The sequence below is a fragment of the Eurypyga helias genome, unplaced genomic scaffold (genome assembly GCF_000690775.1).
Source record: "Eurypyga helias isolate BGI_N326 unplaced genomic scaffold, ASM69077v1 scaffold13918, whole genome shotgun sequence".
Classification (NCBI taxonomy): Eukaryota; Metazoa; Chordata; class Aves; order Eurypygiformes; family Eurypygidae; genus Eurypyga; species Eurypyga helias.
In genome coordinates this window covers 617-15,074 of record NW_010265078.1, presented here as the reverse complement: position 1 = coordinate 15,074, position 14,458 = coordinate 617, and the positions used below count along the sequence as shown (strand labels likewise).

The 14,458-nt window shown below is 50.5% G+C and overlaps 1 protein-coding gene across 1 annotated transcript; it reads right to left on the bottom strand.

Moving 5' to 3' along the window:
* Positions 1–381: 381 nt before the first annotated feature.
* CCDC25 (coiled-coil domain containing 25) lies at positions 382–13,949 on the bottom strand. The gene is made up of 9 exons (XM_010156599.1): positions 13,925–13,949; positions 10,416–10,463; positions 9,485–9,524; positions 5,906–5,957; positions 5,364–5,439; positions 4,403–4,506; positions 3,129–3,331; positions 1,604–1,649; positions 382–417 (listed from the first exon to the last, which is right to left on the bottom strand). The coding sequence occupies exons 1-9, from the start codon at positions 13,947–13,949 to the stop codon at positions 388–390; spliced, it is 624 nt and encodes a 207-aa protein (XP_010154901.1). The 3' UTR covers positions 382–387.
* Between the last annotated feature and the right edge of the window lie 509 nt (positions 13,950–14,458).

Genomic DNA, 14,458 nt, shown 5'->3' with positions numbered 1-14,458 from the left:
GTTCGCGTACCTACCGGTGGCAGCGGTGAGACAGCACGGATTTGTTCAATCCCACCGGATTAAACGCTACATCAACCCCTCCCGTTCCCTAAAATAAATATCATTGTCTTTGGAGAACTGAAAGTCAATTCCGCTTCCTTCCACCCACGTCCCTGAAAACAAAAAACCCCCAAAACAGTAAGAGATGTATGTGCAGACATACAGGTCTTCCCCGTTTGGACGCTGTCCATGGCACAGAGCTGGTCAGGCTGCCGGGAGAACCAACCAGGTTCTGAAGAAATGGAGTCACTTTTTTGGGGTTTGGGGTTTTTTTTGGCATTCTTATCGATGGTGACACATTAAGACATCCCAAACCACTTCATGATGGAGAACGGAGAGAGACTTTATTTACATAAAGTCATCTGAATCGTTGCCATCCTGTGGGAAGAAAAGAGAAATCAGGATCATTGCGCACATTAAGACGGAAAATGGTGAATTCAACAGGATTTCAGCACTGGTTGCCTGGCTCTTCAGTACAAACACCATGAAATCGGACCAAAGGGACGTCCAGCAGCAGTTCTCGAGGCTCTGAGTCGCTCTTTGCTGTCCCTGCCGTGTACCACTTCCCCAAAACTGTGGCCAGGGAGGAACCAGGGACCAGGCTGCGATCCCCGTATCACAACCGGAGCTTCTTTCCAACCCAGGAGGCAGAAAGCAGTCTGGCATGCCTCTCCCTGGCACGTGTCACTGTTTGTGCATGTCAGGAGATGCTCATGCTTCCACCTAGTTCACGTTAAAAGAGGATCTGAGTGCCAACCAGGAGGAAAAATCAAGAATTCCTGAAAACCAGGCACTCCTCTAAGCAGTTACGAGGGGACCAGGATGCGAAAGGTGGATTTTAAACTGAGGGTCACTCAGAGGAGCTCCAAGAGCTCAAGGTCACCCCAAGGAAGCTGCAGATGTGCCAGACCTCAGGCAAAGCCCAGTTGCTGCCGGTGCACATCAGGACATCTTCTGAGCTTCAGCTCCCAGCCCTCCCGTGATCCACCTCCTCATTTCCCTGTGCTCCTCTCCACTTTGGCTCCTTTTCCACCGTCAGCCTGCAGCCACGGAGCCACACTGCTCCATGCTGACACCTACTCGCTTTCTGCAAGCGCATCCCCTCGAGCTTCCTCTTCTGCCCCTCAGCACCTATATCCATCCCTCCCCAAGCCCTTATCCATACGCTTCCCGTTTACTTCTTGCTAAAAACGTGCATTTTCCTCCCTCCTTAAAGTTACAAGTTATGGTTATCACTTAGGAGACCATCTCTGCTCACGAGCCAAGGAGAGTCAAGTCTGGTGCCCCACTTTAAAGCTCTACGTGTTCTTTCACTTGGGTGGGAAAAGGGACTGGGAGGAATTTCCAGCAGCACAGGCTCCTCCGGGCTGACACACCGAATAGGGCCCTCTCTGGAAGCGGAGGAAAGCAGCAAGGTGCTTCCCCGGGCAGGGGTGACGGCGACGTGCTGTGTCACGCAGGAGGCACCAAGAGCAGAGGGCAGTGCGGGAGCTGTACCACCACCATCCCGCCTGGAATTTCAGCCGCCTCTGAAAGGTTTCCGTGGGTATCAGCAGGCCCTTACCTGATTGGAGGACATGTTCTCGGCCTTCATTAACGAGGAGTAGCTCCTAGAAGGGAAATGATATCATCTTGCACGATATGTTCTCAAAACCCACCAACAGAGAGGCTTTTTGATAAAACAGGACCAAGTACCAGAAAAACTTTTTTTTCCCATTCTGAACTTGGGAAGACTGGACAAATACCTGCTTATCTCATACCCTTTGGCTAATTAAAAGGGCTGGAGAAAGCCTGGGTGCTGTGCAGACTGCTTCTTCACAGCTTTCTTCAGGAACTAGATCATCCCAGGAGGTAGAAAACCCTTTACTTTGGGGGACGGCCAAGAGGCAGCTCTGGGGCGAGGTTAAATAAGCAGGCAGGCCCCTTGCTCTGCCGCAGACATTACTGCTGGCCACTCCTCTCCAGTTCAGTTTGCTTCTCTAAACCCTCTTTTTCTGACCTCTACATCACTCAGGAAATCCCAGAATTTTTCAAATTCCAGTTTCACTGTCATTAACAGAGAAACAGGATTTACTAAAAGCCTAAATATGTCAGCTTTTGGGGCAGCCAGCGGATGCGGCTGGAGCTGTATGGGGCCATCAGTTCTGAAGAACTAGCTCACACATGCTGCAGCATGGACAGAAAGGTCAGTGTGACATTTCAAAAAGCCATCCCTCATTCTACCTTTAAAGGATCGTGCAATTGAGGATTCTCATGTTTTAGTTCACATCAGCAATGCAAGAGGAAGCTGTAGAACTCTCGCGAAGGCTCGGTGCTTTCCGAGGCTCACACAAAGCTGGAAGCAGCTGCTCCCATCCCAGTGGCTGACAGAGCCAAGTGGCATGCCCAGTTTCATAGAATCCCAGCATGGTTTGGGTTGAAGGGACCTTAAAGCCCACCCAGTCCAACCCCCTGCCATGGGCAGGGGCACCTTCCACTAGACCAGGTTGCTCCAAGCCTCATCCAGCCTAGCCTTGAACACTCCCAGGGATGGGGCATCCACAGCTTCTCTGGGCAACCTGTCCCAGTGCTCCCCACCCACTGTGGGAAGAATTCTTTCCTGATGTCCCATCTCCATCTCCCTCTTTATGTTTAAACCCGTTACCCCTTGTCCGGTCACTCCCTGCCCTTGGGAAAAGTCCCCCCCAGCTTTCTTGTAGCCCCCCCAGGCACTGGAAGGGGCTCTAAGGTCTCCCTGGAGCTTCCCTTCTCCAGGCTGAACCCCCCAACTCTCCCAGCCTGTCCCCATGGCAGAGGGGCTCCAGCCCTCGGAACACCAGAGGATCATCATCGTTCACCCAAGTTAGGGCCAGGTTTCAGAAGACTCAGTCCATTCATTTAACAATCGGGATTTTAGGAGAAATGGGGAAAACACATTTCTTCTAAAGACAAAGGGAATCACTGGGCCATGCAGATGTCTTTGCCAGAGCAGGTCAGCTGAACGCTGAGTAACGCCGGGCTGTTAAACAGAAACCGCTGACCCGTGACTCTCTCCCAGCCCCAATGAAAAACGCCAAAGTTCTAAGTTGGCACTACAATTTATAACCCACCTAAGTTCTTCCAGCTCTTTTTTCTTCTTCATCTCTTCCTTTTCCTTCCGCTTCATCTCTTGGATCTGGGCTTTTTTCTCGTTTCTCTCCTCTCTGTCCCGGGCTTCCTTCTCAGCAGCCAGGTCTGGGAAACGCTCCACTTTTGTCTTCTCTAGCCGGTTCAGGATCTCATTCACCTTCTTCTCCACTGTCAGCATTTTCACCTTTAGAGTGCAAAAACCTGTGATCCTTATAAAAAGAATACTTTTCTTCTGGCACTTTCTCAGCGGAAAGAAAACACCCTATTTCCACTTTACACATGACTGAATCCCACAAAAACAGATGCTAAGGAAAATCACTGCCACCGAGGCCTATTCAGCAGGTTGTGTAACAGCGAGAAGAGGCCCACTCCCAACACTCAGCAGCACATAGCTGATAAGCACAAGCATTGCTAAGTACATAAGCATTACTAATTTTGTTTTTTGGCACATGCCTCAACAAATTGGCCAACAGACAAAAGCTGGGCGCTGCCGATGCCTGAAGAGACGGCAGGAGGTCTCTGCAGAGCGTTTTGGGAAGAGAAGCCCACGTGCTGCTTGTTGGCTATGCTTTAGTCCTAGAATGGCACTTCTAGAGAGGCTTCTCTCCCGGCAGCCGAGCTACGTAACCACAGTTTAAGCATAACATTATTTATGGACATTAGGCCTGGCTTGGGAATAGCTTACTACACCAGCCTGACCCTAAGCTCTGCCTTTAACATGTTTAACAAATCCAGAGGCAGGACTGGGTTGAGACAGCTCTGGGAGCAGACAGTAAAGCTGACAGCAAAAGGCAACGCTGGAACCCCACACAGCCCTCCTCTGCCCTGCAAGGTCAAGCACTGCGCCCTTCCAGATTACACGACTGCCTGTGAGCTGATGCAAAGTGACTGCTGACATGCAGGCTCTCCGGCTGTGGGAGACGATTTCAGTGGCAAGAGGTGATTTCAGAGGTGATAAACTCAAGCAGACAGCACACACTCACACTGACACCATTCGGCATCGGCCAAGACTCGGCAGCTACACTGTGCTGCAGTTTGGAAACGCGCACCGTACGCTCTGCCACCGGCTCACGCTCAACCACGGCTTTTCAGGTGACGTTCAGGCAAGTCCAAACTTGCCCTTGGGATCCCTCTAATGCTGTGGATGACTCCCTGGCTTTAGGGAAAATGCTGCAGGCCATCCACCCAGCTCCTAACACAGAAAGGTTACAGTCTGCCACCAGGTTGCTATCAGCAGCGTGCAGCACACACTTACATCCTTCTGCCTGTGAAAGCCGATCTGCCCCACATCCATGTCCGCAGTCTTCTTCAGGTTGGTCCACGGCGTGTACACCACGTTGACGTTGTTCATCTTACAACCTAGGACAGAGGGAAACACTTTCAACTCTCGCCCTGCTGACAGAGGTCTCAAAGCCTTCCGTGCGCATGGAAACCCCGGCAGTTATTCCAGTGGCAAACGTGACGAGATAGGCAAGAAAAAAGGAAAGGGGGAAGTCCTTCCAGTGTTACAGTGCAACGGAAGAACACCACGACGTCGCTTGCGGCAGTAACACGAGCACTGCGGCAGCGTTAACCAGCTCCAGATGGAGAGTGTCTTTGCCAGAAGAGCGATTATTCTGGAGGGGGGCCCCAAGGTGGTGTTAGAGAAGAGGCTGAGAGGCCTCCTTGGCTCAGACGGCGACATGGAGGCATAAACGGGAATTTCAGAGATTTAAAACTCCTCCTTATGAAAGTATAACGAGCAGCCCCAGCAGCTGCAGGCGACATCTGCTTCCCGTAAGACCCGCAGGCACAGGCTTAACAGAGAGCAAAAAAGGGTCACAAATGTTTGAGCCAAAGAACACACACTTGTGTGGACCAGAAACACCACAACACCATCACGCCCAGCCTACAGGAATGCTGGGGGGCTTTTCCCAAGGGCAGGGAGTGACAGGACAAGGGGTAACGGGTTTAAACAGAAAGAGGGGGATTGAGATGGGACATCAGGAAGGAATTCTTCCCAGAGAGGGTGGGGAAGCTCTGGGACAGGTTGCCCAGAGAAGCTGTGGATGCCCCATCCCTGGGAGTGTCAAAGGCCAGGCTGGATGAGGCTTGGAGCAACCGGGTCTAGTGGAAGGTGTCCCTGCCCATGGCAGGGGGGGGGGCTGGGGGGGTTTTAGGGCCTTTTCCCCCCAAACCATTCTGGGCTTCTATGATCTCCCGGGAATAGGTGTTACCTTGAATGCTGTTCGCCTTCACTAGATGGGCACAGTCTATCAAAACTTCTTTAGGAATGTCATCCACCGTCTGCCCCTGCGAGAGAGCAAAGCAACATGGGACCGATGAGCGCATGAAGGCCAGGAAGCAGGGCACGATGCTCTGCCAACACCGCCAGGACCTCTACGCTCCCCATTTTACAAGACTGGAGTCTTCCATGGCATTTGTAAGGAGAGGTTTGAAGCACCACAAGCGACTGCACCCTGCTTTTCCCAAAGGTATTCTCCCTGTTTTGGTGAGGTGATGGTTCCTAGACACATGCTTGGTGCCAAGCCAGAAATGAACTGTCCTATCGGGCCACGTTAAAACTTCCTGCTCCTCCCCACGTCATTTGGTAACGGAGGCTGTAAATTCAGTCTCCACACACTGGTGGTTACCTGCACCCTCAGGGAGCCCTGCAGACTTCGAACACGAGCACAGAGGGTCCCGTGCGCAGGAACCGCTGCGGAACAGGCACGTGCAGGTGAATATTAACCTCTAAATACAGATGCCACAGGATTACCTTGTGCAACCGAAGGTACACATGCGCGGAAGAGAGCTTATCCACGTGAAACCTACAGAAGAAAGAAAAAGGCATTTAAGAAAGCACAAGAGATGGTGATCTCTTCTGAAAGTTTTACTTCCTAACAAGTGACCGAACAGCCACTCCATGGACAACGCCACTACAGAAATATTCATGGTATACACATTCATCCTGGTTTTAGTCAGGAGAGAGTTAATTTTCTTATCAGCAGCTGGTATGAGGCTGTTTTGGATTTGCTCTGAGAAGGATACTGATTACACTGGTGTTTTCAGTTGTTGCTAAGTGGTATTTGTACCAATTCAAGGACTTTTTCAGCTTCTGATACTGCAACTGTGTGCCAAACTTTCTCACTAAAAGCAGCGGGGGTTGGGGGTGGGGGACACAGAGTCCACCCATCTAACCCAAACTGACCAAAGGAGTATTTCATTCCACAGAATGCCATGCTCAGTGTATAAGTTGGAAGCGGGCCAGGGGACCATCATTTTGTTCATTAGTGATTTAGTTGTTGATGGGTCTGTTGGCTTTCTCGGTTGCTCTCTCGTTCGTGGGGGCACTCAGACTCTGCTGCCAGAGTCAGTCTCTCTGGCTCTGACTCCAGCTACTCGGAACCTGGCTGGGTATTGCTTGGTGGGTGGTGAGCAATTGTATAATTGGTTTTATTTTCCATTATTTTAATTACATATTCTTAGTAGTATCACTATTTTATTAATTTATATTCAACTTCTCAATTGTTCTTATGTCAATCCATGAGTTTCTTGTCTCTCCCTCCAATTCTCCTCCTCCCCTGGAGGGGGAAGGGAGCGAGTGAGCGGCTGCGTGGTACGTTATTGCCAGATGAGGTTAAACCACAACATTTAAAAGCAGGCAAGGGAGTCAGAGCCTATCCTTTGAGAAACATCAGTCCTCCCAATGAGAGGCTGAAAGAAAATACAAGCCCTTTCCCCACTCCCTATTCTTCTTTTAAACGCTACACTACACGCCGGCAACGCTCACAGGATGAGCCCACGCGTGCAGCGTTATGCTCTATTCTTAAGGAAAACGGCAAACTGGTGAAGTCTGCAGCAGGCTCCGCTCGTTACACACTTACATGGCTGGTCTCGAGCTCAGAGAGCAGCATAAACCCCCCGATTTCTCAGTGGTCAGTACCAACGGTGCTCTGCTTCCACCAGCGGACGCAGGTGATGCTGCCAAGGTAGTGCCCAGGATCTAGTTTCGGGGGGGTACCAGTCCCGACAGGAAGCGAACACCAGTTCTGCATTCTGAATTCACTGCCTCTAAAAATTCATAAGCCTCAATCACCCCCCCTCAGCCCTCTCCCCACCAGGCTGGCTCCACTTCAGTCCCTCCTCATGGCACGGTGTTCAGTTCCTCGATGGCTCCAGCTGCCCTTCTTCGGACCTTTCCTCGCTCGACTGTGTTTTCACCATGATCACCTACTTTTTAGGCCTCTGTGCTGATCAAACACTCACTCCAATCCTGCAAAATTCCAAGCACGGAGAGGAAAACCAATCTCATGTCACCTCTCAACCTTTCAACATAATGAGACCTTTTCCTTCCTGCTGCAGGACACAAAACCCTCGAGCACCAACATACAGACTCTCACTTGTACCTCCTGAGCCTCCTACCCCAATTCCCTTGGAATCCTCTTAAACAAGAAGCCAGACACTGTTAGGAGAACAATTCCCAGGAGGACCCTAGAAGAAGACCTACAATACTTTGTTGAGATGGCACTAGGATGCAAAATAAACAACATGGATGATGTCAGTGTGAGCTACGAGAGGGATGGTGAAGACTGACTTTCGTGGTTCAGGCTATTTGAGGAAGAATCTCAAGGTCACTCCTAAATAACAGTATAAACATGGCTTAAATTATGTAGTGAAGGACAAACATGAGACAGAAAATGAACGTGATACTGGTACAGCAAAGTGTTATTCAGCTCTTCTAGAAAAGATATTCATTGCCAGTTAGCTGACTGATGAAAAAAATGTCCTCTACGGAGCGTGTTAGTTGCTATGTATTCAGCCTCCAGTTCTACCAAGACACCTCAGCTCATCCTGGCAAAGGCCACCTTGAAGAGCGAGAAGGAGAAAAATCCACGTGGCGATTCCTGTTAGGAACTGTCAGAGAAGGCAGCAACATCTGCTCTGTGCGATAGTGCCTGCAAGCAAGATAACTTCTCCACAAACATCCTCTAAATCTTGTCAGCCTGGGAAGTTTATGGATTAATCCAGCCAGCAAAGATGCCACCAACTGCAGCTAACAGGAGTGGGAACTTCCCTTTGCTTGTTTTTCCTGTGTCAATGAGATCTTACCAGCCAGAACCAAGCCACACACCATGGAGAGCTTCCTCCTTAGAGCCCCTTCCTGTGCCTGGAGGCTACAGGAAAGCTGGAGGGACTTTTTACAAGGGCAGGGAGTGACAGGACAAGGAGTGACGGGTTTAAACTGAAAGTGGGGAGGTTTAGATTAGATATCAGGAAGGAATTCTTCCTGGAGAGGGTGGGGAGCACTGGGACAGGTTGCCCAGAAAAGCTGTGGATGCCCCATCCCTGGAAGTGTCCAAGGCCAGGCTGGATGAGGCTTGGAGCAACCTGGTCTAGTGGAAGGTGTCACACCTGGCCACACCTCTAGCAGGCCTGCTTTGAGACCAAGAGACAACAGCGTTCTCTAGGAACTGTATTCACTGTTGCTCAAAAGACTCGTCTGTGCCTCCACTCTCCTTGTTCTCAGTTAGTCTTTTGGTTTTCCTGGTCTGTCTGTGGGGATACCCAGTGGCTTCTGCTCTTGCTGAGCACAGCTGCTCTCTCTTACAAATACTAAACTGCCCTTCTCGTTTATCTCTGCCCATTTCCCAAGCACAAGTAAAGCAACAGCAAGCTAGCACCTACACCCTAAACCACAAAGATCCATGTATGCAGTTATTGCTGCTCCAGCAGCTCCATGCAGTGATAAACCCCAAAAAGCTTCACAAAAGGCAGGGATTGTCCCCCTGTGCAGGGCACTGGTGAGACGACATCGTGAATCCTGAGTTCTGTTTTGGGCTCCTCACTGCAAGAAAGACACTGAGGGGCTGGAGCGTGTCCGGAGAAAGGAATGGAGCTGGGGAAGGGGCTGGAGCACAATTCCTGTGAGGAGCGGCTGAGGGAGCTGGGGGGTTCAGCCTGCAGAAGAGGAGGCTCAGGGAGACCTTATCGCTCCCTACAGCTCCCTGAAAGGGGGGTGCAGAGAGGGGGGTCGGTCTCTTCTCCCAAGGGACAAGCGATGGGACAAGAAGAAACGGCCTCAGGTTGTGCCAGGGGAGGTTCAGGTTGGATATCAGGGAAATCCCTTCCCGGAAAGGGCTGTCGGGTGTGGAAGGGGCTGCCCAGGGAGGGGGGAGTCCCCTCCCCGGGAGGGGTTTCAGAGCCGTGTGGATGTGGGGCTCAGGGACATGGTTAGTGAGGGGCTGGGCAGTGCTGGGGTGACAGTTGGACTTGGGGGGCTGAAAGGGCTTTTCCAACCTGAAAGATTCAGCAATTCTATGAAAGGCAGTTAGATTCATCGAGTTTCAGTACCTACCAGATATCTTCAGGCCAGCCATACTTTATTAGGTCTTCATCTGCAGGGAAAAAAAAATATCAATGAACAAAGCCCTGGACCTCACCAACAACAAATCCAACTGCCTCCCAAGAGCAGGAATTCCCTGCTGTCAGTCAGTCACTGCATGGCGACTGAACAGAAGGAGAAGCAGGCTTTAAGGCTGCACCTGTCTACACCAGGTATGGCAGGAGCAGGTATGCCAAGAGCCACCGTTTTGGAACTAGGTGGTGGCACTGGGAAGCAAGAGGTCACAACCAAAACCCTGAATACACCCCACTTCCATCCCCTTCTACCTCTTCATCAATCTGAAAGCTTTAAGGGAAAATACGTAGTGAAAATATTGTTTCTTCCTATATCAATCTAACGGAGGAAGACTTCCAGGGCAAGTCTTCAAAACAGCCACACTAACGCTCTGCCCTTGAGTGAGAGGCTCTGCTTTCACATCAACTGCTGCTGTGGAAACAGGAGGCACAGCAGATCCGTAACCTTCCCCACGAGGGAAAGGACGGGCATGGGAAACCTACAGAGTTCGAATGGTCCCGGGAGAGGGGAAAAATACAGGCTGAGCAGGGACACGGAAGGTCGGTTTGCAGAAAGTCAGCAGACACAACCTCAAAAACTTTATGGTTTTGTAGTCTTTTTTTCCCCTCCCAGGCATTTTTTTTTTCTAGTTAATTTAGTTTTCGCATATCTGAAGTATTTGAAGGCAATTACTCTGCCTAGAGTATTTACAGAATTAATTTATCCTAACTAAAAGAAATACCGTGGATTTCAGAGGGGGAAGTCAGAATCACACACACGGGCGGAGAAGTTCTCAAAACAACGTATGGAGTTAACACATACAAAGACATCCTTTCAACACAACCTTAAACCCCCCCAGATCTCGGCATCGTTACGTTAATGTACTTACTTTCGTACTTATCTTTTCCCATGTAAATGGTGTAAACGGAAGGAACAACTGAGGGATAGAAAGAGGAAAACAAATCAAAAGGGGTGCAGACAAGCTGTGCAAGGAACGACAAACAAACCAGCCGTGGTCAGAGAAATGACAATGCAAACCATCCATTCCACTTCCCTCCCGGGGCCAAACGAAGATTGTTTTGTGTTTTCTCCAGATTTTGTCCCAAATGCTTCAAAGGACTTTGGAAAGTGGCGTTTCCACCACTTTCCACGGAAGATTATCCATCAAGGAACAGCTTTCTGGGCAAAACACCCTCAAGGTCCGGGTGGTTCAGACTGTATTTGTGTAATGATAATCTGCTCAATTAAGCACACACCAGCGAGCCAGAAAGGCTGACACTGCATTCACCAGTTGGGTCAATCATCTACAGCTCCCTGAAAGGAGGGTGCAGGGAGAGGGTCGGTCTCTTCTCCCAAGGGACAAGCGATGGGACAAGAGGAAACGGCCTCAGGTTGTGCCAGGGGAGGTTTAGGTTGGATATTGGGGAAATCCCTCCCCAGTAAGGGCTGTCAGGGTTGGAAGGGGCTGCCCAGGGAGGGGGGAGTCCCCACCCCGGGAGGGGTTTCAGAGCCGTGTGGATGTGGGGCTCAGGGACATGGTTAGTGGGGGCTGGGCAGTGCTGGGGGAACAGTTGGACTCGATGGGCTTAAAGGTCTTTTCCAATCAAAAGATCCTACAATTCCATGATTTACTCGCTGTGGCCTTGAGACAAACAGCTCATCAGCCTGGCCCTCACTTCCCCACAGTACCAGAAGCCCAACATGAACCTCCCCCCAAATAGCCTGGGAGGATTAAAGTTTGCAAGACAACGGAAAGACCAAAGTTCCATAAACTCATTTGTCCCATGTGTGCCTTTTTGGGACATTTAAAACATCCTCCTTTTCTTTAGGGCTCACTGCACCATGCAGTAAAGACACTGTCAATCCTGGGAAACCAAGCAAGTGTCCCTTCAGCCGCTCGACCAGCACAGCCAGGAGATGGACACAGAGCAGTAAGAGGGAGCTACAGTCAGGGGAGTCTTGTTGCAAAAACCACTGTGCAGCCTGCTTAAAAAATAAAAAAGAAAGCTCTGTTCTCATACATGGCAGCATGGAAATCCCAGTTTCACAGAAAAACTATCTACCAATCTGACACGTTCGTAGCTTCTACAATTTTTAGCAATTCTGTTGTGAGTGAGCGAACGCTGCAGCCAGCCATAGCTACCGGCCTCAGTGCTGCACTGAAATTCAGCTGTCCACCACCACCCGCAGCGCCAATCTTTATTTTTCATATCCTACTGCAGAATAAACACAATTAATGGCAAGTTTCCTGAAGTCACTCACTGATTGTGCACAAATTAAAGACTAAGAGCAAAGAAACGAAATGCAGGTGACCAAACCTGCCTCCAAAAGGCATTCTTTGAAAATACACTGCCTAATCTCCTATTTTCAAAGTCACTACAATAGCAGACACGCTTCAGGCACGTGCTACAACTCTGGCACTAAACTGACTCAGATCCCAAACTGCTTCCTGACCCAGGCCTTTCCGAGGGTATTTTTATTAGAAATCCAACATCACTAGTACCAGACAATACTTGTCAATTTAGTAGTGAGGTAATAAGAAATGGAAATTCAAAAATATACCTATGGGAGGTAAAGATTGGAAAAAATCCACTGTGGACACACAGGAGAGTCCAGAAGATGTGAGATCATCGTGGCTACAGGCACTACTTATAAGTGTAAAATTAAATGCTCAAAGATAAAGTTGTGCTAGTAATGGTTCTGTGAAAACAAAGCCCATCCTGCCAAAGGAGTAGGGAACACTAACATAAATTACTTCCAAGCGATGTGATTTAAAACACAACAGTAACAGTGCAACCTGTTTTAAGCAAACTGTAATGAGCCTTTATTGCAGACTGCTCTCTGGCAGCCAAACTGATCGTAAGTGTCAGAAACCCTCTGCTGAACTATCATTTAAGAAGAAAGGAGATGGTTCACACCATTAGCAGAGTTAACTGCTGCCTGTCTGCTCCTAGCACCCCCCAGCCTATCCTACAAGTCTGCCAGGCACTGTCCCAGCTCTTTTCTCCCCACTGAAAGGGCCACGTCCAGGAAGGTCTCTGAACTTCTCACCAGCTGCCTGCTGATCAGCAGTTTCTACCTGAGCGTCAGGTTAAGTGACCAACAGTCAGTGTATCGGTTCACTGGGTGTATAAAGGGCCTTACTTTCCACAGCAGAGGGAAAAAGGTTTTTTGAAGAAATCCCACAAACAAATTTAAGAAACGTTCACGTAACTGTTGAGTCGTGCCTTGTCCAAGGAAAATCAGGCAGCCATTCAAATCCTTCTCATTAAGGAATTTCATCCCTAAAACTAAGGAAAACGATGCTATAAAATACCAGCTTTGGGAGAGGGTGGGTAAGGGGTAAAAAAAAAAGATACTGAAACTTTCACAAGCACTTTATGCACTGGTGCAATGACTGGGAGCAAACCAGAAAGGAATATTCCTACACTCTCCTTCATATTGACAGAGCGTAGACTGAGATTGGACATCAGGAGGAAATTCTTCCCGGAGAGGGTGGGGAGGCACAGGGACAGGCTGCCCAGAGAAACTGTGGATGTCCCATGCTATGACATTACAGGCTTGTCCAGCCTGGAGAAGGGAAGGCTCCGGGGAAACCTTAGAGCACCTTCCAGTGCCTGGGGGGCTACGAGAAAGCTGGGGGGGACTTTTTCCAAGGGCAGGAGTAAGGAGTAACAGGTTTAAACTGAAAGAGGTAGATTGAGGTTGGACATCAGGAAGAAATTCTTCCCGGAGAGGGTGGTGAGGCACTGGGACAGGTTGCCCAGAGAAGCTGTGGATGCCCCATCCCTGGAAGTGTCCAAGGCCCAGGTTGGATGAGGCTTGGAGCAACCTGGTCTAGTGGAAGGTGTCCCTGTCCATGGCAGGGGGGGATCGTCTTTACGGTCCCTCCCAACCTAATGATTATAGGATCCTGTGAAACCTCTGATTTCTGATGCTTCAGGAACGTCTCACCTTTTCATAAGGGCGAGCAAAAGGGATCTGTCTATATTAAAGGAAAAATAACGAGACAGTGTAAGCATTATGCCTTCCCTCGAACTCAGAGTGCAGTACACTTGAGAAAGCTCTTCAGAGCTCACTCACCGGTATCACCGTTCATTCGATGCCGTTAGCGACTGCTACGGAGAGGCTCCTCCGCTACGGATGAGCTCCTGACAAGTTACAGCCGATTTCGGCCCAAGCTGGGTCCTTTACACTCGGCCCCGCCCAAGAACTCGCAGAAAGGCACCGACAGGACTATCGGGGATGCTCGTAGGGGCAGGAGGCCGCAGCGTTACCGGACGGCCCCGCTCGCTGAGGGAGCGGGCAGGGGCAGGGCCCAGCGCTCCCCTCACAGCGACAGGGACCGCCCCTACCCCGCAGAGGCTCTAGGGCCTCTAGACACTCTCACCCACTCACCGTTGGAGGTGAAGTAAAACACCATGGCGGGAACGGTGGCGGTGGCTCAGCCCACCCGACCCGGGGCTTCACTCGGGTATCACACTCTTGCTCCGGGGGCGGAAGGAAAGAGTAAAGCGCATGCGCACGGAGTGATCTCGCAGGCGCAGTACGGTGCGAATGTTGTTCCCCTCCTCATACGCATGCGCAAACTCGCCAGATGCTGAAGCCGGTGAGATCGCTGCGCATGCGTATAACTCCCGCGAGGTGACCTCAGGAGCATTGCGCATGCGTAGTCCGCCCCAGCAGTGCTGGCAGTCCGCGTTGCGCATGCGTATTTTTCTTCTGAGCGCCGGGCCACTCAGCCATATGCGCATGTGCGAAAGCCCCTCCAGCTCGGGCTGGGGAGGGGCGTGGGGGGCGCTCGGGCACAGCTTTGTTTTTTTCAATTTTTGGATTAGGTATAAATGGCCTTCGGACTGGTCCACGGGAGAACTTTGACGAGGAGCCTCCGTCGCCCTGTGACCCGCAGCGGCCTCCACCAGGGGTGTCGCC